Raw genomic sequence first — 21,742 nt, 5'->3', positions numbered from 1 at the left:
TATCGCTATTTAGTGTATTCTTATATACATGGCTCATATAGTCTAATGATAACTCCTCTGCAAATCTGAGAGCTCAGGTTACCTTTATTTTCATTAAGTTGACTTGTATTTCATGTACTTACAATTTACTTTCCATGTGTATAATAGATTATAATTGCACATTAAAAAGTATATTGATGTCAATAATTTGTTTTTATTTGAAAACAGCCATCTGTGATATTCCTCAGTGCCGTTACCACATTTATAAGATTTTGCTCCAAAAATAGTAATCAAATTAACTTCAGTTCAGTTTAGTCGCTCAGTCGTGTCCAACTCTTTGCGACCCCATGAATTGCAGCACGCCAGGCCTCCCTGTCCATCACCAGCTCCTGGAGTTCACTCAAACTCGTGTCCATCGAGTCGGTGATGCCATCCAGCCATCTCATCCTCTGTCGTCCCCTTCTCCTCCTGCCCCCAATCCCTCCCAGCATCAGAGTCTTTTCCAATGAGTCAACTCTTCACATGAGGTGGCAGCTTTAGCATCATTCCTTCCAAAGAAATCCCAGGGCTGATCTCCTTCAGAATGGACTGGTTGGATCTCCTTGCAGTCCAAAGGACCCTCAAGAATCTTCTCCAACACCATACTTCAAAATCATCAATTCTTCGGTGCTCAGCTTTCTTCACAGTCCAACTCTCACATCCATATATAACCACTGGAAAAACCATAGCCTTGACTAGACGGACCTTAGTCGGCAAAGTAATGTCTCTGCTTTTCAATATGCTATCTAGGTTGCTCGTAACTTTTCTTCCAAGGAGTAAGCGTTTTTTAATTTCATGGCTGCAATCACCATCTGCAGTGATTTTGGAGCCCCCCAAAATAAAGTCTGACACTGTTTCCACTGTTTCCCCATCTATTTCCCATCAAGTGATGGGACCAGATGCCATGATCTTCGTTTTCTGAGTGTTGAGCTTTAAGTCAACTTTTTCACTCTCTTCTTTCACTTTCCTCAAGAGGCTTTTTAGTTCCTCTTCACTTTCTGCCATAAGGGTGGTGTCATCTGCATATCTGAGGTTGTTGATATTTCTCCCAGCAATCTTGATTCCAGCTTGTGTTTCTTCCAGTCCAGCATTTATCATGATGTACTCTGCATATAAGTTAAATAAGCAGGGTGACAATATACAGCCTTGACTCACTCCTCTTCCTATTTGGAACCAGTCTGTTGTTCCATGTCCAGTTCTAACTGTTGCTTCCTGACCTGCATACAGATTTCTCAAGAGGCAGGTCAGATGCTCTGGTATTCCCATCTCTCTCAGAATTTTCCACAGTTTATTGTGATCCACACAGTCAAAGGCTTTGGCATAGTCAATAAAGCAGAAATAAATGTTTTTCTGGAACTCTCTTGCTTTTTCCATGATCCAGCGGATGTTGGCCATTTGATCTCTGGTTCCTCTGCCTTTTCTAAAACCAGCTTGAACATCAGGAAGTTCACAGTTCACATATTGTTGAAGCCTGGCTTGGAGAATTTTGAGCATTACTTGACTAGCATGTGAGATGAGTGCAACTGTGCGGTAGTTTGAGCATTCTTTGGCATTGCCTTTCTTTGGGATTGGAATGAAAACTGACCTTTTCCAGTCCTGTGGCCACTGCTGAGTTTTCCAAACTTGCTGGCATATTGAGTGCAGCACTTTCACAGCATCATCTTTCAGGATTTGAAACAGCTCAACTGGGAATTCCATCACCTCCACTAGCTTTGTTCATAGTGATGCTTTCCAAGGCCCACTTGACTTCACATTCCAAGATGTCTGGCTCTCGATGAGTGATCACAGCATCGTGATTATCTGGGTCGTGAAGATCTTTTTTGTATAGTTCTTCTGTGTATTCTTGCCACCTCTTCTTAATATCTTCTGCTTCTGTTAGGTCCATACCATTTCTATCCTTTATCGAGCCCATCTTTGCATGAAATGTTCCCTTGGTATCTCTAATTTTCTTGAAGAGATCTCTAGTCTTTCCCATTCTGTTGTTTTCTTCTATTTCTTTGCATTGATCACTGAAGAAGGCTCTCTTATCTCTTCTTGCTATTCTTTGGAACTCTGCATTCAAATGGGTCTTTCCTTTTCTCCTTTGCTTTTCGCCTCTCTTCTTTTCACAGCTATTATTAAGGCCTCCCCAGACAGCCATTTTGTGTTTTTGCATTTCTTTTCCATGGGGATGGTCTTGATCCCTGTCTCCTGTGCAGTGTCATGAACCTCATTCCATAGTTCATCAGGCACTCTATCTATCAGATCTAGGCCCTTAAATCTATTTCTCACTTCCACTATATAATCATAAGGAATTTGATATAGGTCATACCTGAATGGTCTAGTGGTTTTCCCTACTTTCTTCAATTTAAGTCTGAATTTTGCAATAAGGAGTTCATGATCTGAGCCACAGTCAGCTCCCGGTCTTGTTTTTGCTGACTGTATAGAGCTTCTCCATCTTTGGCTCAAAGAATATAATCAGTCTGATTTTGGTGTTGACCATCTGGTGATGTCCATGTGTAGAGTCTTCTCTTGTGTTGTTGGAAGAGGGTGTTTGCTATGACCAGTGCATTTTCTTGGCAAAACTCTATTCGTCTTTGCCCTGCTTCATTTCGCACTCCAAGGCGAAATTTGCCTGTTACTCCAGGTGTTTCTTGACTTCCTACTTTTGCATTCCAGTCCCCTGTAATGAAAAGGACATCTTTTTTGGGTGTTAGTTCTAAAAGATCTTGTAGGTCTTCATAGAACCGTTCGACTTCAGCTTCTTCAGCATTACTGGTTGAGGCATAGACTTGGATTATGGTGATATTGAATGGTTTACCTTGGAAACGAACAGAGATCATTCTGTCGTTTTTGAGATTGCATCCAAGTACTGCATTTTGGACTCTTTTGTTGACCATGATGGCTACTCCATTTCTTCTGAGGGATTCCTGCCCTCAGTAGTAGATAGAATGGTCATCTAAGTTAAATTTACCCTTTCCAGGTCATTTTAGTTCGCTGATTCCTAGAATGTCGAAATTCACATTTCCCATCTCTTGTTTGACCACTTCCAATTTGCCTTGATTCATGGACCTGACATTCCAGGTTCCTATGCAATATTATTCTTTACAGCATCAGACTTTGTTTCTGTCACCACTCACATGCACGTCTGGGTATTGTTTTTGCTTTGACTCCATCCCTTCATTCTTTATGGAGTTATTTCTCCACTGATCTCCAGTAGCATATTGGGTACCTACTGACCTGGGGAGTTCCTCGTTCAGTATCCTATTATTTTGCCTTTTCATACTGTTCATGGGGTTCTCAAGGCAAGAATACTGAAGTGGTTTGCCATTCCCTTCTCCAGTGGACCACATTCTGTCAGACCTCTCCACCATGTATACTTTTTTTTTTTTCCTCCTTTATTGCTCAGCATCTTTATGAATAGACTCTTTGCCTTCTATTTGGTATGTTCCTAAAGGGATGAATTAATTTTAGTGTTAATATAAAGAAAACAGCATTGAAAAAAAAGTTTATTTAAAAATATCACTTAATCAAAAGAGATGTGTAATCTGTTTTATATTTATCTATTGTATTCGTTTTGTTTCACTGGTGTGCTAGATTAGTGGTGTTTGTTGAAGTCTTCTTTTATAATAGTACTAGGTAGCTTAATAAAATTAGTTACCACCTTTTTCAGGGGTAAGTGTGGTATTTTATACATTATTCTTTGAACCATTTCCAAGTGACTATAGTTATTTTGAATAGTTGAGTTTTTAAGTTTTATATATGCAAATAGAAACCAATCAGGCTCACACCAAAGGTATTTGGTTCAAAACTTGGACTGTATAACTAAATGGAATAATGTGGAGAATTCAGAAAGGGTTCAGAAAGAATCAAAAATCCCAAGTGCTCTTTTAAAAACAAGGAAAAGCATTCTCAGTTCTTAATGTGTTGTTATGTCTGGGATGAGAAATTGCCTGTTGTCTTTCCTTTTTTTTTATTTTAAGCACTTAGTACTTTTAAGCTTCAACACAGAAAATACTTCAAAGAATACTGTTCAGGAGTTTAAATGGATTTGATAAACTATGGGTCTTTTGAAAAGGAATGCTAAGATGTAATACTAATTAAATGGACAAAATCTCAGTATAAATAAATTCAGTCTGTGATGATCATGTTGTTTTTCAATAGTCATTGAATAAATTTATTTTTTGATTTAAAAAAGTCATCCTTTTATGTAATGTGTTTGTTATAAGGTCTAAAGAAATAGACTGGCAACCTTATTTTACTACACGCCTTGTAGATGATTTTGGCACACACCTACGAGTATTCAGAAAGGCCCAACAAAAGATAACAGAGAAAGATGATCAAGTGAAAGGTAATAATATCTTTATCCCCTTTGAAAATTAGGATTTTAAAATCTGTTTTTATTATTCTCTAATCTTACTGTTCCTTTTCTGTCCAGGTACAGCAGAAGATCTTGTAGATACCTTCTTTGAAGTTGAAGTTGAAATGGAAAAGGATGTTTGCCGTGACCTAGTGTGCACTTCTCCCAAAGATGAAGAAGGTTTTCTTTTCATTTAACTTTTTGAGCATATTAACTGTTCACATTAGTAGAGTCAAGTTAGCAGAACCATTTAACAAATACCAGGGTAAAATCTAAGAGTAAAGTTATTCTTACAGGACAGGAAGCTTAGTAAAAACACTACTGCTCATTTTATCTTTTAACTCTTAAAAGTAAATTTCCAGATTCTTTTTTCTTTTAAAGAGAGCCTTTTCAATTAAAGAGAACTTTTGTTGTCTTTTAAAATATAGCAAACACAAACATTTTATCTTTATGAATTTACTTTTTTTGATCTGTAGTAATTTTATCTTCATCTTGAGTTTACTATTTCTAATTCAAGAGTACGCCTATTATCGTAAATATTTTCTAAGGGAATGATGATAATGTTTCAAATGAAATGTATAGAGTTGGATTGACTTTTCTTTTTGAGAGGTTAGACTAGATAAATTTTAGCTGAGGATGTTGTCTTTTCCTAGTTTCACAATGACTGAGTCCGTGCTACTTGGCATATTGTTTTGATCATCAGTTATATAATTACCTTCCCAGGAAGTGTCAGCATATGAACAAGTCAGAAAAACATTGCTAGTTGTGGAAATTGTTTTCTTAGATTTTTAAAATGTGCTCAGCTTTTCTATGTCTTTGCCTTCTTTTCTGTTCTTTTCCTTTTTTCTTCTTTCCTTTTTATGTTTATTATGCAATTCAGATTTTAATTGCTACTGCTTTAGCATTAATATGAAATAACTAAATGTAAGAAATAGTTAGAATGATGTATAGTGCTTTTATGTAAATCAAGCCCTCTTCAATCAGTAAACTAGAAGAGCATGTTCTTTTTCTTATTACCTGCCAAGTTAGTGGAGGTTTTTTCTTGAAAAAGAATTGTAAGTATATTTTTAAATGTGCAGATAACTTTAGTATGTAGAGATGTGTGGTAGAAGAGTAGAATACTTGGTGCAACTGAAACTTTTGGGGGAAAACACTTTTGTAATTGAAGTTTCTCAACAACTCAAGATGTAGGGTTCAGTTCAGTTCGGTCGCTCAGTCGTGTCCGACTCTTTGCAACTCCATGAATCGCAGCATGCCAGGCCTCCCTATCCATCACCAGCTCCCGGAGTTTACTCAGACTCATGTCCATCGAGTCCGTGATGCCATCTAGCCATCTCATAGATATAGGGTAGAACTGGGCAAAGTAAAAAAGTGTGTATTACTTTGATTAATGAATATTTGCTATTTGGAGAATAACAAAGATTTTTATTGAATACTGATTAATTACTAAGATAATAAGCTTGTATAATCAGCAAACTGCTTAATCCTGCCACTTTATTTGTGTTTTATATCAAGAGTAGGTGGAAATTTTGTATTTTCTGTTGTTATAGCTCCCTCTTTTTTTTTTTTTTCCCCTTAGGATTCCTAAGGGATTTGTGTGAGGTCTTATTATATTTATTGCTACCTCCTGGAGATTTCCAGAACAAGATCATGCGATACTTTGTCAGGGTAAGCTTAAACGCGTAACAAATACATGACTGTAAAGAAACTTAGAGTAGTAATTACCAAATTTTTGGTCCCAGGACCCTGTTACACACTTAAAAATTATTAAGGACCCCAATAGCTTCTGTTTATGTGGGCTTTGTCTGTCAATATTTATTGTATTGTAAATATTAAAACTAAGGAATTTTGGGACACAGAAATACACAAGCATATTCCATTATCTATCCTGCTCCATTCTGAAAATACCACTGTTTGCTTTCCTTTCGCTATACCCCTGAGGTTCCTGGACAACACCTCAGTTCCTAAACTGTGCTTTTTTGCTTATTATTATTTAAGCAGTATCAATTTAGCAGCATCCTGATAGCTGTCTAACTTGAGTTCAGTGCATTTTCAGGTAGGGTAATAATACCGTGAAATGAATAGAAAATGCTTGATTTTGGTGGGAAGAGTTTGATAGATTATATACATTGAAGACTTGGGCTGGTCGTTATCAACATCTTGCATGTCTGTGTCTGGATTCACATCTGCCACTGAAGGAAGATACTGTTAATCAGTCACCATATTCATTCATGCTGATTATTTGGAGCAATCTTTGCCTGCCTGATACTCTGCTTAACTTTTAAATAGGCAAGTTGTGCCTTCTTGCTCATCCATCCCTGTGACTTTAAATACCATCCAAATGCTAATAACCTATATCTTTCCCTTCTGAACTGTCCACCAGCTGCCTACTAAAATCACTATTTCATTGATGCACAGCCCTTTTAAACTTTGCATGCACAAGATGGAAGTTTTACTCTTGCCGTCAAATCCTGTTTACCTTTTGTAAGTTTTTTCTTCATCCCCGTAATGACCACCCAGCAAATGTTTTAAATCTTAAGTCCTTTTAAAAGGCTTATAATAAGACTGTGGGTGAGTGGCTTTGTTTAACCTCTCTGGCCTTCATTCCATGCCATCACTGTATTCCAACCACACAGGCTTTTCCAAAGTGCCATTTCTCTCCACTATAGGATTATCTCATACTCTTTTTTTCATCTGCTTAGAATGATTTGTCTTATTCTCCTGGCTAAATTACATTTGTCCCTCACATCTCACTTCCTCAGAAATACCTCCTTCTCTAAAAGCCCCCTCATAATTCCCTATTAGTATAGGTAGGTACTGTATTCCTTCTTGACATTTACCATATTTTAACATGAAAGTTTGATTGTTGGGTTAACTTGCTTGATGCCTCTTTCCCCTAATGGAATCCCAAGCCCTAGAGGACAGGGGCCATGTCTTCATTTCTGTGTCCTGTATCACTGTGTACTTACTGATTTTCACGGTGCCTGCCACATAGCATATACCAATCAGATAATCAGTTTTAATGCATAGTTCAGTTGAGTTCAGTCGTTCAGTCTTGTGCGACTCTTTGCGACCCCATGGACTGCAGCACACCAGGTCTCCCTGTCCATCACCAACTACTGGGGTTTACTCAGACTCATGTCCATTGAGTCGGTGATGTCATCCAGCCATCTTATCCTCTGTTGTCCCCTTCTCCTTCTCTTTCAGTCTTTTCCAACATCATGGTCTTTTCTAATGAGTCAGTTCTTCGCATGAGGTGGCCAAAAGATTGGAGTTTCAGCTTCAGCATCAATCCTTCCAATGAATATTCAGGACTGATTTCCTTTAGCATGGACTGGTTGGATCTCCTTGCAGTCCAAGGGACTCTCAGGAGTCTTCTCCAACACCACAGTTCAAAAGCATCAATTCTTTGGCGCTCAGCTTTCTTCACAGTCCAACTCTCACATCCATACATGACTACTGGAAAAACCATAGTTTTGACTAGATGAACCTTTGTTGGCAAAGTAATGTCTCTGCGTTTTACTATGCTGTCTATGTTGGTCATAACTTTTCTTTCAAGGAATAAGTGTCTTTTAATTTCATGGCTGCAGTCACCATCTGCAGTGATTTTGGAGCCCCCCAAAATAAAGTCTGACACTGTTTCCACTGTTTCCCTGTCTTTTTGCCATGAAGTGGCAGACCAGATGCCATGACCTTAGTTTTCTGAATATTGAGTTTTAAGCCAACTTTTTCACTCTCTTTCACTTTCATCAAGAGGCTCTTTAGTTCTCCTTCACTTTCTGCCATAAGGGTGGTGTCATCTGCATATCTGAGGTTATTGATATTTCTCCCGGCAGTCTTGATTCCAGCTTGTGCCTCTGCCAGCCCAGTGTTTCTCATGATGTACTCTGCATATAAGTTAAATAAGCAGGGTGACAGTATACAGCCTTGATGTGCTCCTTTCCTGATTTGGAACCAGTCTGTTGTTTCATGTCCAGTTCTAACTGTTGCTTCCTGACCTGCATACAGGTTTCTCAAGAGGCAGGTCAGATGGTCTGGTATTCCCATCTTTAAGAATTTTTGACAGTTTGTCATGATCTACACAGTCAAAGGCTTTGGCATAGTCAATAAAGCAGAAATAGATGTTTTTCTTTATTGACTCTCTTGCTTTTTCCATGATCCAACGGATGTTGGCAATTTGATCTCTGGTTCCTCTGCCTTTTCTAAATCCAGCCTGAACATCTGGAAGTTCACGGTTCACGTACTGTTGAAGCCTGGCTTGGAGAATTTTAAGCATTACTTGACTAGCATGTAAGATGAGTGCAATTGTACATTAATTTGAGCATTCTTTGTCATTGCCTTTCTTTGGGATTGGAATGAAAACTGACCTTTTCCAGTCCTGTGGCCACTGCTGAGTTTTCCAAATTTGCTGGCATATTGAGTGTAGCACTTTCACAGCATCATCTTTTAGGATTTGAAATAGCTCCACTGGAATTCCATCACCTCCACTAGCTTTGTTTGTAGTGATGCTTCCTAATGCCCACTTGAGTTCACATTCCAAGATGTTAACTCTAGGCGAGTGATCACACCATTCTGATTATCTGGGTCGTGAAGATCTTTTTTGTATAGTTCTTCTGTGTATTCTTGCCACCTCTTCTTAATATCTTCTGCTTATGTTAGGTCCATACCATTTCTGTCCTCTATTGTGCCCATCTTTGCATGAATTGTTCCCTTGGTATCTCTAGTTTTCTTGAAGAGAACTCTGCTGCTGCTACTGCTAAGTCACTTCAGTTGTGTCCGACTCTGTGCGACCTTGTAGACGTCAGCCCACCAGGCTCCCCCGCCCCTGGGATTCTCCAGGCAAGAACACTAGAGTGGGTTGCCATTTCCTTTTCCAACGCAGGAAAGTGAAAAGTGAAAGGGAAGTTGCTCAGTCATGTCCGACTCTCCGGGACCCCATGGACCACAGCCTACCAGGCTCCTCCATCCATGTGATTTTCCCAGCAAGAGTACTGGAGTGGGGTGCCATTGCCTTCTCCATGAAGAGAATTCTAGTCTTTCCCATTCTGTTTTCCTCTATATCTTTACACTGATCACTGAGGAAGGCTTTCTTATCTCTCCTTGCTATTCTTTGGAACTCTGCATTCAAATGGGTATGTCTTTCCTTTTCTTCTTTGCTTTTCACTTCTTTTCTTTTCACAGCTATTTGTAAGGCCTCTTCAGACAGCCATTTTGCTTTTTTACATTTCTTTTTCTTGGGGATAGTCTTGATCCCTATCTCCTATACAATGTCTTGAATCTCCATCTATATTTCTTCAGACACTCTATCAGATCTAATCCCTTGAATCTTTTTGTCACTTCTACTGTATAATCGTAAGGGATTTGATTTAGGTCATAGCTGAATGGTCTATTGGTTTTCCCTACTTTCTTCAATTTAAGTCTGAATTTGATGGTAAGGAGTTCGTGATCTGAGAGGAAACCTAATTGACCTTCTTGCTGGCTATGGGGCACATGCTACTGCTACTCTTTAAAGATTAAACTGACTTTTAGGAGACAGGAATGACGATCTGTATTGTTACATGGGCTTAAAATATGTTTAAAATAAGTAGGGTTGTTTAAAGAAAGAGCAAATATGTTTTGCTATAGATTGCTCTTTTAGGCCAATATTTCTTTTTGCTTGAGTCTAATTGAGTGAATGTAATTGTAGAGCTCTGTGGTCAGTTTGTTTTTCTATTAACTTGAATAGTTCTTTATCATTTTCTTTTGTTGATAATTAAATGTAGGCTTTTCCAAAAGACAGTTTGTTCAGATTAAATAACAGATTAGAGAGTTCTTAGTTCTTTCCTTTATATGAATCCTTTGTATGAGTTGTACAAATCACAGCATTTGACTGTTATTGCTATTTAATTACCTCTGCTTTCTCCCATTACCATGTTTTATTTATTTAAAGATTCATGGCCTCAGTGACTCTGTAACTTTTAAATCTTCATATTTGACAGCTTATGCTTGTGTTAAAGTATATGAAAATTGCCACATATTTTATAATATTTGCAATATTTTGCTCTCACTAAAACTGTATGGAAATTATTGAGTCATATGACTAACCAAGGGCTTCCCTGGTGGTTCAGATGATAAAGAATCTGCCTGCAATGCAGGAGACCCGGTTTCAATCCCTGGATCGGGAAGATACCCTGGAGAAGGACATGGCTACCCACTCCAGTATTCTTGCCTGGTGAATGCCATGGACAGAGGAGCCTGGTGGGCTATATAGTCCATGAGGTTGCAGAGTCATACATGACTGAGCAACTAAACACACAGACACGCACATACACATGACTAACCAGACTCTGTCATGAGGCGAATTAGGAGATCAGAGTAGTTTTCAGAGACATAAGGATTGTTTGCCTTAACTAATATGAAGCAGTAAAGTTATTCAAAAAGGTTACCCATATGTTTTTTACTCACTTTGAAAATAAACTTTCAATAAAGCACTTTTTTGTTTGTGAATTATATCATTACAGAATACATTTAAAAATTTGAGTGTGTGTGGTCAGATACATAATTTGAGGGAAGAAATTAGATAAATATAATTTTTTAAAAGTTAGAGATTAAACCTGATCCAGAATAAGCAATTTTCTAATTTGAGACTGGAAGATGTCTTAAAACACATTTCGAAAAGTTAGTGGAGCCTCCACTGGTGCCTTTTAGAAATATTAATTGACCATGGGATGAAAGTTGTCAAAGACTTGTAAAACTTATAGAAGTAGAATTTATATAAAATATTTCTCTAAAGGAAAACAAAGTGAAGGCCCCCTTCTGTGAACTTACACCAGAAAATGGCACAGATAAATTAGAAATCTGGAAAGGAATAAATAAATTGGTCCTTTACTTAGAAAAGTGAAACATCCTGTTAAACTTGGCTTGGCTTGGCTATTTAGCCTTTCTACTATTCATAAGAAATGCTATTTCATAAATCTAGATATCACAAGCATAGAGGACTGAAGATTAAACAGGTAGACTGTTGTCTAAGTTTGAAAGTGAAAGTGAAGTAGCTCAGTCATTTCCTACTCTTTGTGACCCCATGGACTGTAGCCCGCCAGGCTCCTCTGTCCATGGGATTCTCCAGGCAACAATACTGGAGTGTGTTGCTATTTCCTTCTCTAGGGTATCTTCCTAACCCAGGGATTGAACCCCGGTTTCCCCCACATTGTAGGCAGAGGCTTTACCGTCTGAGCCACTTAGTTTCTTGATTTGCATTGTTTAATGTTTATCAAAGTCATGCTATATTTAAGACAGTGACCTTGAGAAGATAAGAGTGTTTTTGAAGAGAGGTAAGTCTTTTATCTCTTTTAACTAATCTCCACTCACATACAAAAAGTTCTGAAAGAACTGTAGTGTATTAAGTGGAAGACACAGAATTACTTAAAGAGGGGTATGTGATGAATGCCGTAAATACAAAGCATGAGTGTATTTCAAACATATAAGTGAATAGTGTTCATCAGAACAATCAGGGTTAATTTAATTGGAAAATTAATTCTGTAGGCAATCCTAGGAGGAGAGCCAGAATCTTGGTAAAAGTGTAAACAGTTGCAGAGAATGAGAAGGTATAGTCAAAGAATATTAAGTAATTGTGTTACCATAAATGTTATTTTATTTTTATTATCTTGTATTAGATAAATTTCAAACAGACAGGTATAGAGAGTTAATATAGTAGACATTTCTGCACCAACAAACCAGATTTAAGCAGTGTTAGCATTTTACTGTAGTTGCCTAGCCCTCCCTTGACTCCCTTGAAGGCAGTCACTGTTCTGATGTTATCTTTTCTTTTTTTGTTTTTATACCTTTAATATAGATGTAGGAGTCCATAAATACATATAGTGCCATGTTTTGCCTTTTATAAATGGATATAAATGCTAACTTTTTAGAGTTATACTTTAGCTTTTTTTCACTCAACTGTACTTACTATTGTGGCCATGTATCTAAGTTGATATAGATGGCTTCATCTTATTCAACTGATGTATGCTGGCTCATCTTTTTGTAAGTCATGTCATTTACCAAGTTTACTTTTATCCATACCTTACCTTTTTTCAGTAACAGCATTGAATTAGGACATTTACACTGTGCTATTGATTTGCGAAGTGTATGAGATTAAATTTGTTTTTGTGTTTTAAAATTTTTGTCCAGGAAATCCTTGCACGTGGAGTTCTTCTTCCATTAATAAATCAACTCAGTGATCCTGATTATATTAATCAATATATCATATGGATGGTATGTACTTCCTAAAATGCAGCTCTTGTTTTTAAAACAGTTTTTTAAAAGGTATAAATACGATTTGGAGGTCAGGATGATTAAGCAATAATTTATTAAAGAAATTAAGTAAAAATATATCTCAAGGTAATCTTTTATATTTTCAGTATTTCTGTTTGCTTATGTGGTGAATGTACTAGCCAGATTTCCCTTAAGGAAGTAGGTTGATAAGATAATCTTCCTTACAGTGTTCCTGCTGTTTCTACTTATTTAAATTTAAAAAAGGATGTTTTCTTATCTGTGTGTATAGATGATAAGTACTTCTTAAAACTGCTGTTTGATTTCAAATTAATCTGAACTACTTAAGTACCATGCAATTTAAATGTTATGCTAAATAGTAGAGGAAAATATGGAGGAAAGAACCTTAGATTGAGAAGAAGATCTAAGTTCTAGATACGTTTCTGTAAGTTGCTTAGTATGTCAATAAGTTAGATAACTCATAGTTTTCTCATTCATCAGATGTATCAAAGGGTTAGTGGTTATTAAGTTTGCTAGTTCTAATTATTTTTCTGATTATATATGCTTTTCCTCAGTAAATTAATGGTTGAGGAAGTGTGTGTAAATGGGCTGTTGCTGGGAATTACTTTGGTGGTTACCTAAGTCTTTGATTCCTTTTTGTGAATCTGAAATTTCTCTCCCACATTGTCTTCTTTTACTCAGTCTAGCTTTTCTAGAAAGGAAGTATTTGATGGTTCTTTGTATATAACCATATCCATTTTCAGACTTGCCATTTTTCATTGTTGTTGCTATTACAGTGTTTGTCTCTCCCATCAGATTATGGGTCCCCTGTAGACAGACATTGTCTTCCTAGCCTTGTGTTCCTAGAATCTTTCATGGAGTTCATAGAACTTAATTTTTCATTTCCTTTGTCAGCTTATTTAGAGTCCTGCTAGGCTGTACCTAGAACTTTAAAAATTTGCATATCCCCATAACTGAAAGAAAAAAACCCTTTGGTTAGGAATTCTGCTCCTAAAATTTATCCTAAAGTGCTAATAAACGAGATTATAACAATTCAGTTTAAGACTACTAATGGCAGTCTTGCTAATAATACTAAAAAAAAGTGAAGGCAATATAAGTGTTCAGCATAAAGGCACAATTGTGCTCATTTCACGTACTAGCAAGGTAATGCTCAAAATCCTTCAGGCCAGGCTTCAACAGTACATGAACTGAGAACCTCCAGATGTACGAGGAGGATTTAGAAAAGGCAGAGGAACCAGAGATCAAATTGCCAACTTCCGTTAGATCATAGAAAAAGCAAGGAAATTCTAGAAAAAAAATCTACTGCTTCGTTGACTACGCTAAAGCCTCTGACTATGGATCGCAACAAACTGTGGAAAATTCTTCAAGAGTTGGGAATACCAGACCACCTTACCTGCCTCCTGAGAAACCTGTATGAAGATCAAGAAGCAACAGTTAGAACCGATCATGGAACAACAGACTGTTTTCAAAATTGGGAAAGGAGTATATCAAGGCTATACATTGTCACCTTGCTTATTTAATGCACATGCAAAGTACATCATGCAAAATGCTGAGCTGGATACAGCTCAGGCTGGAATCTAGATTGCCTGAAGAAATATCAGTAACCTCAGATATGCAGATGACACCACCCTTATGGCAGAAAGTGAAGAGGAACTGAAGAGTGTTTTGATGAAAGTGGAAGAGGAGAGTGAAAAAGCTGACTTGAAACTCAACATCCAAAAAACTAAGATCATGGCATCCAGTCCCATCACTTCACAGCAGATAGATGGGGAAACAATAGAAACAGTGAGAGACTTTATTTTCTTGGGCTCCAAAATCACTGTGGACGGTGACTGCAGCCATGACACTAAAAGACACTTGCTCTTTGGAAGAAAAGCTGTGACCGACCTAGACAGCATATTAAAAAGGAGAAATATCGATTTGCTAACAAAAGTCTGTCTAGTCAAAGCTGACTTTTCCAGTAGTCATGTACAGATGTGCTAATTGGACTGTAAAGAAAGCTGAGAGCCAAATAATTGACGCTTTTGAACTGTGGTGTTGGAGAAGACTCTGTGAGAGTCCCCTGGACAGCAAGGAGATCCAACCAGTCAATCCTAAAGGAAATCAGTCCTGAATATTCATTAGAAGGACTGATGCTGAAGCTGAAGCTCCCATACTTTGGCTACCTGTGAAGAGCTGACTCACTGGAAAAGACCCTGATGCTGGGAAAGATTGAGGGCCGGGAGGATAAGGGGGTGACAGAGGATGAGATGGTTGGATGGCGTCACCAACTCAGTGGACATGAGTTTGAGCAAGCTCTGGGAGATGGTGACGGACAGGAAAGCCTGTTGTGTGCTACAGTCCATGAGGTTGCAGAGTTGGACAGGACTGAGCAACTGAACAATGAAATAGAGGAATAGTTTAGGAATATTGATGCAATAAATAGTGTTTATACTCTGATGGTAGTATGTGTTTATGAATATGAAAAGATGTGTTTATTTTTTATGTGAAAAGGACAACTAAAAATGATGTATGTATAGATATCTATTCCTTTAAAAATAAATATATAAGTAATTATATATTTATGAATGACTCTGATTCTGATAAGCTGTACACTGACTGAAATGTTAATAGAGAGGTCAGTCAGTTCAGTTGCTGAGTCCTGTCTGACTCTTTGTGACCCCATGGACTGCAGCACACCAGGCTTCCCTATCCATTACCAACTTGCACAGCTTGCCCAAACTCATGTACATTGAGTTGGTGATGCCACCCAACCATCTCATCCTCTGTTGTAGAGAGGTAGGATCCTGAAAATTTTAAGCTTTCTCTTTTGTTTATTTCACTTTACTACAAGTACTGGTTATGTCATAAGTGATTTTTTAAGAAGTAGGATAAAGGTAAAATTTTAAAACGTTTAAGTAGTAAAGTAAAAGTAAATATCTTTAAAAAGATTTTTTTTGTAACACAAAAATGAATATCATATACTAACCTTAAAAAATCAGTTTACAGTACTGTATAATCTTACCTATAGTATAGAACAGGATGCAAGCTTACTAGAATATTATGGTAATCTCATACTCATGGGATTAGGAATTATTTTTATTTCTATTTTTCTTTTCAATTTTTATTTTGCTGAGCTTATATTAAATATATAATTAGTTACATGGTAAAAACATTTTTGAGGGACTTAGCACATACTCAGAACAGAATTCAAGCCACCAGATTTTTACCTGTTCTCTGGATAGTTGGGCTGGTACTATTATTATGTATCATGGTTGGGGTCTTTTTAAACAGTGATTGATCACTATTGTGCTTTGCTGTAAAATATCAAAAAATATATTTAAAAGAGGAAAATATATCAATAAAGAATCTTTAGCTTGCTTTGTTGTCTGGTTTATTCTCTTGACATTATTTATGTGGAAAACCCTTTGCACATAGGTATTATAAAATTGGCTCAGTTCTTATTCTTTCTGCCAGGTAAATTTCCTATTAATGATACCTAATTGTATAGTTTATTTGAAAGGAAAAGTTTAGAGCAGTGTAGTAGTAACATATATTGTCCAAGTAAAATGTTCATATTACCTAACAGAAGTTTTAAGTTTTTAAGTCATTTCTAAAGATAGTACTGGCCAATTTGCATTATTTATCTCAAAATATATATTTTATATATTTTGGGGACAAACTAGTTAATTGTAAACTCTTCTCTCTGACTATGGAATAGTTTACTTAATTGGTTTATATTGTTATCTCCTACTAGAGCAGATTAGTGAACAGCTGTTTACTTGTTTCTTAATGTATTCTTAGAAAAATCAGGTCTTTAATAACTTACTTCTTTTATTATTGAAGTAAAATTTACACAAAGTGAGAGACAATCGCCAAGTAGTTATCTGAAGTTGTGTTATAATTTTGTACTTCTAATTGAACTGTTTGAGAACGTGAAGACCAAATTTGGTCTCTCCACATTCTGATAGTTATTTGGCATTTTCATTTTGTTATGGTTATTTTGCACATCCTTGATGATTAATGATTCTGAACATTTTTTCAGGTGCTTATTGCCCCCCCTGCTTTTCCCCACAGTTCTGAACATTGGCAATCACCAGTACTTGGACTCCTGTTTAGAATGGACAACCAAGTTGGCTACCTTTTCATAGTTCCCTTTACTGTTTTATTTGGCTTAAATTTATTGACAGTCATAGTCATTAGATCCTTATAACATTCTCAACTACCTTTCTTCTCTCTCTCAGTTTTTTATTTGCTTGGTGAAACCACATTCTGGTTAAATCCAACTTAATGTTCTACTCCATTCTTAATCTTAAATAGCAAGTGGCTGGAGAAGAAGGGTGAAATAACAGTTTTCATGTTATTACAGTGATTCTGTTAAATTTATGTCAGAGAATGCCACTCTTAATGTTTAAAATTCTCCAGTAACTTTTCATTCCATTCACAGTGAAAGCCAAGCCATTTACTAAACCCTATCATGTTTGCTTTTCCATTAGCACTCATCTGCATTTCTTTGGTTTAGCTCTAGTCACCATGGATGGCTTCCTTGCTGGCCTCAGACATTCTGAGTGTGCTCTTTACTTCGCAGTGTGCTATATATCTTTCTTACTTTGTTAATAGTCTGTGACCCAGGAGAATTTAAGTACCATGAGTAAAGAGATTTTCATTTTGTTTGAGGACAGTTTTGCCTGGCCCACGGTAGGTACTCAAGATTCTGTTTTCATTTAAGTGAATCTCCCTCCCATCTGTATTTTAAACTTTATTTTCAGATCCGTGATTCTAATTGCAACTATGAGGCCTTTATGAACATTATTAAATTGAGTGACAATATTGGAGAGCTCGAAGCAGTCAGAGATAAAGCAGCAGAAGAATTACAGTATCTTCGATCTCTAGATACAGCTGGTGATGGTAAGTAATTATTTAAGAATAAGAATGTTTTACTTCTTTAACAATTACTGTATATTCAAACAAAACTTGAATTTACCTAAATGTCATTTTATGTTATTAATGGTTTTCACCTTAACTGAATCTGACTTTTATTATGCTAATATGTTCTGAGAGTAAAGCATAATAGTTTTCTGAATGTGAGACTCTTATTATTGCAGTTATCACTAAAGATAATTTGCATAGTTTAATTTTAATTAAATAATTTAACTATAAAATTTCGTTATTTATTTTTTAAATAATTGCTGTATTCATTGGTTATTATGTTAAATTACAGTAAGTGTATGTTTAAAGTATTTCACAAGTAACACTGCCACTTTACCCCATAATCAATTTGTTTATTTTTAGATATCAACACCATCAAAAATCAAATAAATAGCTTATTATTTGTGAAGAAAGTATGTGACTCAAGAATACAACGGTTGCAGTCAGGCAAAGTGAGTAAAATACTCTTGAGTTAATGTTTACCTATACATAATTTCTCTTCATTAAAATATCCAGCAAATGACAAAAGGTTGAGTATTAACCACTGTGGCATTTTACAGAACTAAAAATTTAGAAAAAAATTATATTATACAATGTAGTGTATTTATTAAAATAAGCTAATGAGATTAAAATATTACATGAAAAGTAAATTTTTTTTCTTTATGTATTTATCTACTCATTTATTCAGAATTCAACATTTACTGAATTTTGTACATTGGACACCATTTTAGATGGATCTAACAGATGGAAATCTCTCTCATGAAGCTTACATTTTTGTTGCAGAATGAGAAAATAAACCAATACATAAATTGATATATTATATAAAAAATGTAAAAGTAAGTGAAATGTGAAAAAATAAAATGTAAAAAAAGAAAAAAGACCTAAAATGTGAAAGAAAATAAGTAAAGCAAAGTAGGGTGGTAGAGAATGTCAAAGTGGTTTAGATAGATGCTGAGAGATCTGGTAACATTTGAGCACAGGGAGATCTGAATAATATGAGAGAATCCTGTGAATTTTTTTGTTTTTTAATCTTTCATGCAAAGGTGAGAGCAAATGTGAAGTCCCTGGAATAGGAAAGTGCCTGGTGAGTTAGAGGAGGTCATTGTGACTGGTACGGAATGTATGATAGGATTTGTAGGAGGAATGAGATTAGCGAGGAACCTTAGGGGTTAGATCATACATGGTTTTGCCTTCCATAGTAAGATTTTTTTAAGTCTGACTGTGATAGAAATCCATTGGAGATTCGCCCTGGCAAGTGACATAATCTGACTTATGAGGTAAAATGATTATTTGGGCTCTTTGTGATGAGTAGATTGTGGTGGAGTGGTGGAGACAAGAATGGAAACTAACAGATTGTTTACACGACTCTTGTTTTTGTTTAGTAAGAGATGTCTGGTGGGTTCATGTGAGAAGTTAATTAGAGACAATATTTGCTAATGTATTAAATATGGGTTGAGAGAAAAAAAAGAACTCAAGGATGATTCCAGAGTTTTTTGGACTGAGCACCTGAGTGAATAGTGTTGTTATTCACTGAAATGAATAAAACTGAGGGAGGAGGAAATTTGGAAGAGAGAATCAAGTTTTGAATGTTTTATCTTGAGATCCCTGTTTGATGTTAAAGTAGACATTCTAATTGGTAAATTCAAGTGCAAGGGAAATTTCGTGAATGAAACAAACTTTGAGAATCCTCAGGATTATAAGCTGCTTGTTTAAAGTTGAGAGATTGGATGAGATTACTTAAAAGAATGAGTTTAAGAAAGAAGATACCAAAGACTTTGTCCTGAGGCCCTTCAGTTATTAGTGTTTAAGACAAAGTCAAAGATCTAGCCAAACAAACTGTAAATGACTGTTGAGTTTGAAGCAAAGGAGTGTGATATCCTAGAACTAAAGTATAGAAAGTGCTAAAAAAAAAAGTGTATCACAGGTGTATCACAAACTACTAATAAATTGAGTAAGATGAAGATTTAGAATTGACTGTTGGATTTGCCACAGGGGTGTTGTTGGTGATCCATGAGAGCATTTTGGTAGAATAGTGGAGAAAAACCCTGATGGGAGTCAGTTAGGAGAAAATGGGAAGAAATGAATTAGAAACAGTCATTATAGGTAGCTGTTTGGGTGAGTTTCATTGTAAGAGAGCAGAGATCTGGGGCTTTGAAACAAATTTTTTACTACCTTTAGTTTTTAGTGTAGTCACCTTTTTTATGCTGGTTTTCTATTGGAAATTGATTTGTGACTCTTTGGTCTTGTAATTTTGCAGTATACTTACATTCCTTAAGGAATGGAAGCCTTATTTTTAAATTTTGAGTTTAGTTTGCTAGTTTAATTATAACTTACACATTATTTGAGGCCTCTATTTGTCATAAGTGTGTGTGCAGGTGTATGTATGTCTGTCTTTGTTCAGTTAACTATATTTTAAAATGAATTTATATACACATGTAAATTCAGAATAGAAGAATAATATGGTTTCACTTGTGATTGTTGTTTCTTTATCTAGTTACCCTACCTAGATCTTAAGAGTTAGTGATGCTTGTGTACTGCGGGCTAAATAGCTTCAGCCGTGTTCGACTCTTTGCGAGCCTATGGACCGTAGCCTGTTGGGTTCCTCTGTCCATGGGATTCTCAAGGCAAGAATACTGGAGTAGTTTTCCATGCCCTCCTCCAGGGGATCTTCCCCACCCAGGGATTGAACCCTCCTCTCTTAGGTCTCTTGCACTGGCAGGCAGATTCCTTACTGCTGAGCCACCAGGGAAGCCCCTGGTGATCCTTAAGCATCATTATTTAAGTCTGTTTGCCTAAATACTTTTTGATACTGAATTCCTTTTAAAATTTAGAAACTTTGTTTGGAAGCTTGTCAACTCTATTTTGAATATGAAGCTTTACCTTTTTTAATAGCTCAAGTCATAGCATGTATTACTTTGGATGAAAATTCAGAATCTTCAGAGATAGAGTTTTTTTTAACCATACTGCTTATCTTAAAGTCTTTGAGATGCTTTATTCTTTTTATTACAAATAAAGTGATAGTGAATACTGTTCTCCATCCCATATCTATAGAGATGCTGCTGGATAGAACCAAGAAGTGATCAAATCTGAGGAAGGAAGACTTATATAGGGGGAATCATGTGCTGGTACTAGATTGCTTTGTTGTTCAGTCGCTCAGTCGTGTCCAGCTCTGTGACCTCATGGACTGCAACACACCAGGTTTCCCTGTCCTTCACCATCTCCTGGAATTCACTCAAACCCACGTCCATCAAGTCAGTGATTCCATCCAGCCATCTCATCCTCTGTTGTCCCCTTCTTCTGCCTTCCATGTTTCCCAGCATCATGGTCTTTTCCAGTGAGTTGACTCTTCCCATCAGATGGCCAAAATATTGGACCTTCAGCTTCAAGAACAGTCTTTCTAATGAATATTTAGGATGGACTGGTTTGATCTCCTTGCAGTCCAAGGGACTCTCAAGAGTCTTCTCCAGCACCACAGTTTGAAAGCATCAGTTCTTTGGCGCTCAGTCTTCTATATAGTCCAACTTTCACTACTGGAAAAACCATAGCTTTGACTATGTGGACCTTTGTGGATAAGGTGATGTCTCTGCTTTTTAATAGGCTGTCTAGGTTTGTCATAGCTTTTCTTTCAAAAAAAATTAAATTCTTTTAATTTCAGTGCTGCAGTAACCTTCCACAGTGATTTTGGAGCCCAAGAAAATAGTCTGTCAGTTTCCATTGTTCTCCCTTCTACTTGCCATGAAGTGATGGGACCAGATGCCATGATCTTAGTTTTCTGAATGTTGAGTTTTAAGCCAGTTTTTTCACTCTCGTCTTTCACCTTCATCAAGAGGCTCTTTAGTTCCTCTTCACTTTCTGCCATTAGGGTGATGGCATCTGCATGTCTGAGATTACTGATATTTCTCCAGGAAATCCAGCCTAGCATTTCACATGATGTCATCTGCATATAAGTTAAATAAGCAAGGAGAAGGCAATGGCACCCCACTCCAGTACTCTTGCCTGGAAAATCCCATGGATGGAGGAGCCTGGAAGGCTGCAGTCCATGGGGTCGCTGAGGGTCGGACATGACAGAGTGACTTCTCTTTCACTTTTCACTTTCATGCATTGGAGAAGGAAATGGCAACCCGCTCCAGTGTTCTTGCCTAGAGAATCCCGGGGACGGGGGAGCCTGGTGGGCTGCCGTGTATGGGATTGCACAGAGTTGGACACGACTGA

At 36.8% G+C, this 21,742-nt stretch overlaps 1 protein-coding gene across 1 annotated transcript in view; it reads left to right on the top strand.

The window, feature by feature from the left end:
• Positions 1-21,742, top strand: part of SNX13 (sorting nexin 13) — a 147,971-nt gene that overhangs the window by 70,595 nt on the left and 55,634 nt on the right. The window contains exons 6-11 of the mRNA XM_027968500.3: positions 4,227-4,348; positions 4,436-4,537; positions 5,937-6,025; positions 12,521-12,604; positions 17,371-17,509; positions 17,894-17,982. Coding sequence (XP_027824301.1) covers positions 4,227-4,348; positions 4,436-4,537; positions 5,937-6,025; positions 12,521-12,604; positions 17,371-17,509; positions 17,894-17,982 — 625 coding nt within the window. The remainder of the gene's footprint in view (positions 1-4,226; positions 4,349-4,435; positions 4,538-5,936; positions 6,026-12,520; positions 12,605-17,370; positions 17,510-17,893; positions 17,983-21,742) is intronic.

This window comes from Ovis aries, chromosome 4 (genome assembly GCF_016772045.2).
Source record: "Ovis aries strain OAR_USU_Benz2616 breed Rambouillet chromosome 4, ARS-UI_Ramb_v3.0, whole genome shotgun sequence".
Taxonomy (NCBI): domain Eukaryota; kingdom Metazoa; phylum Chordata; class Mammalia; order Artiodactyla; family Bovidae; genus Ovis; species Ovis aries.
This window is presented reverse-complemented; position numbering and strand designations above follow the sequence as displayed.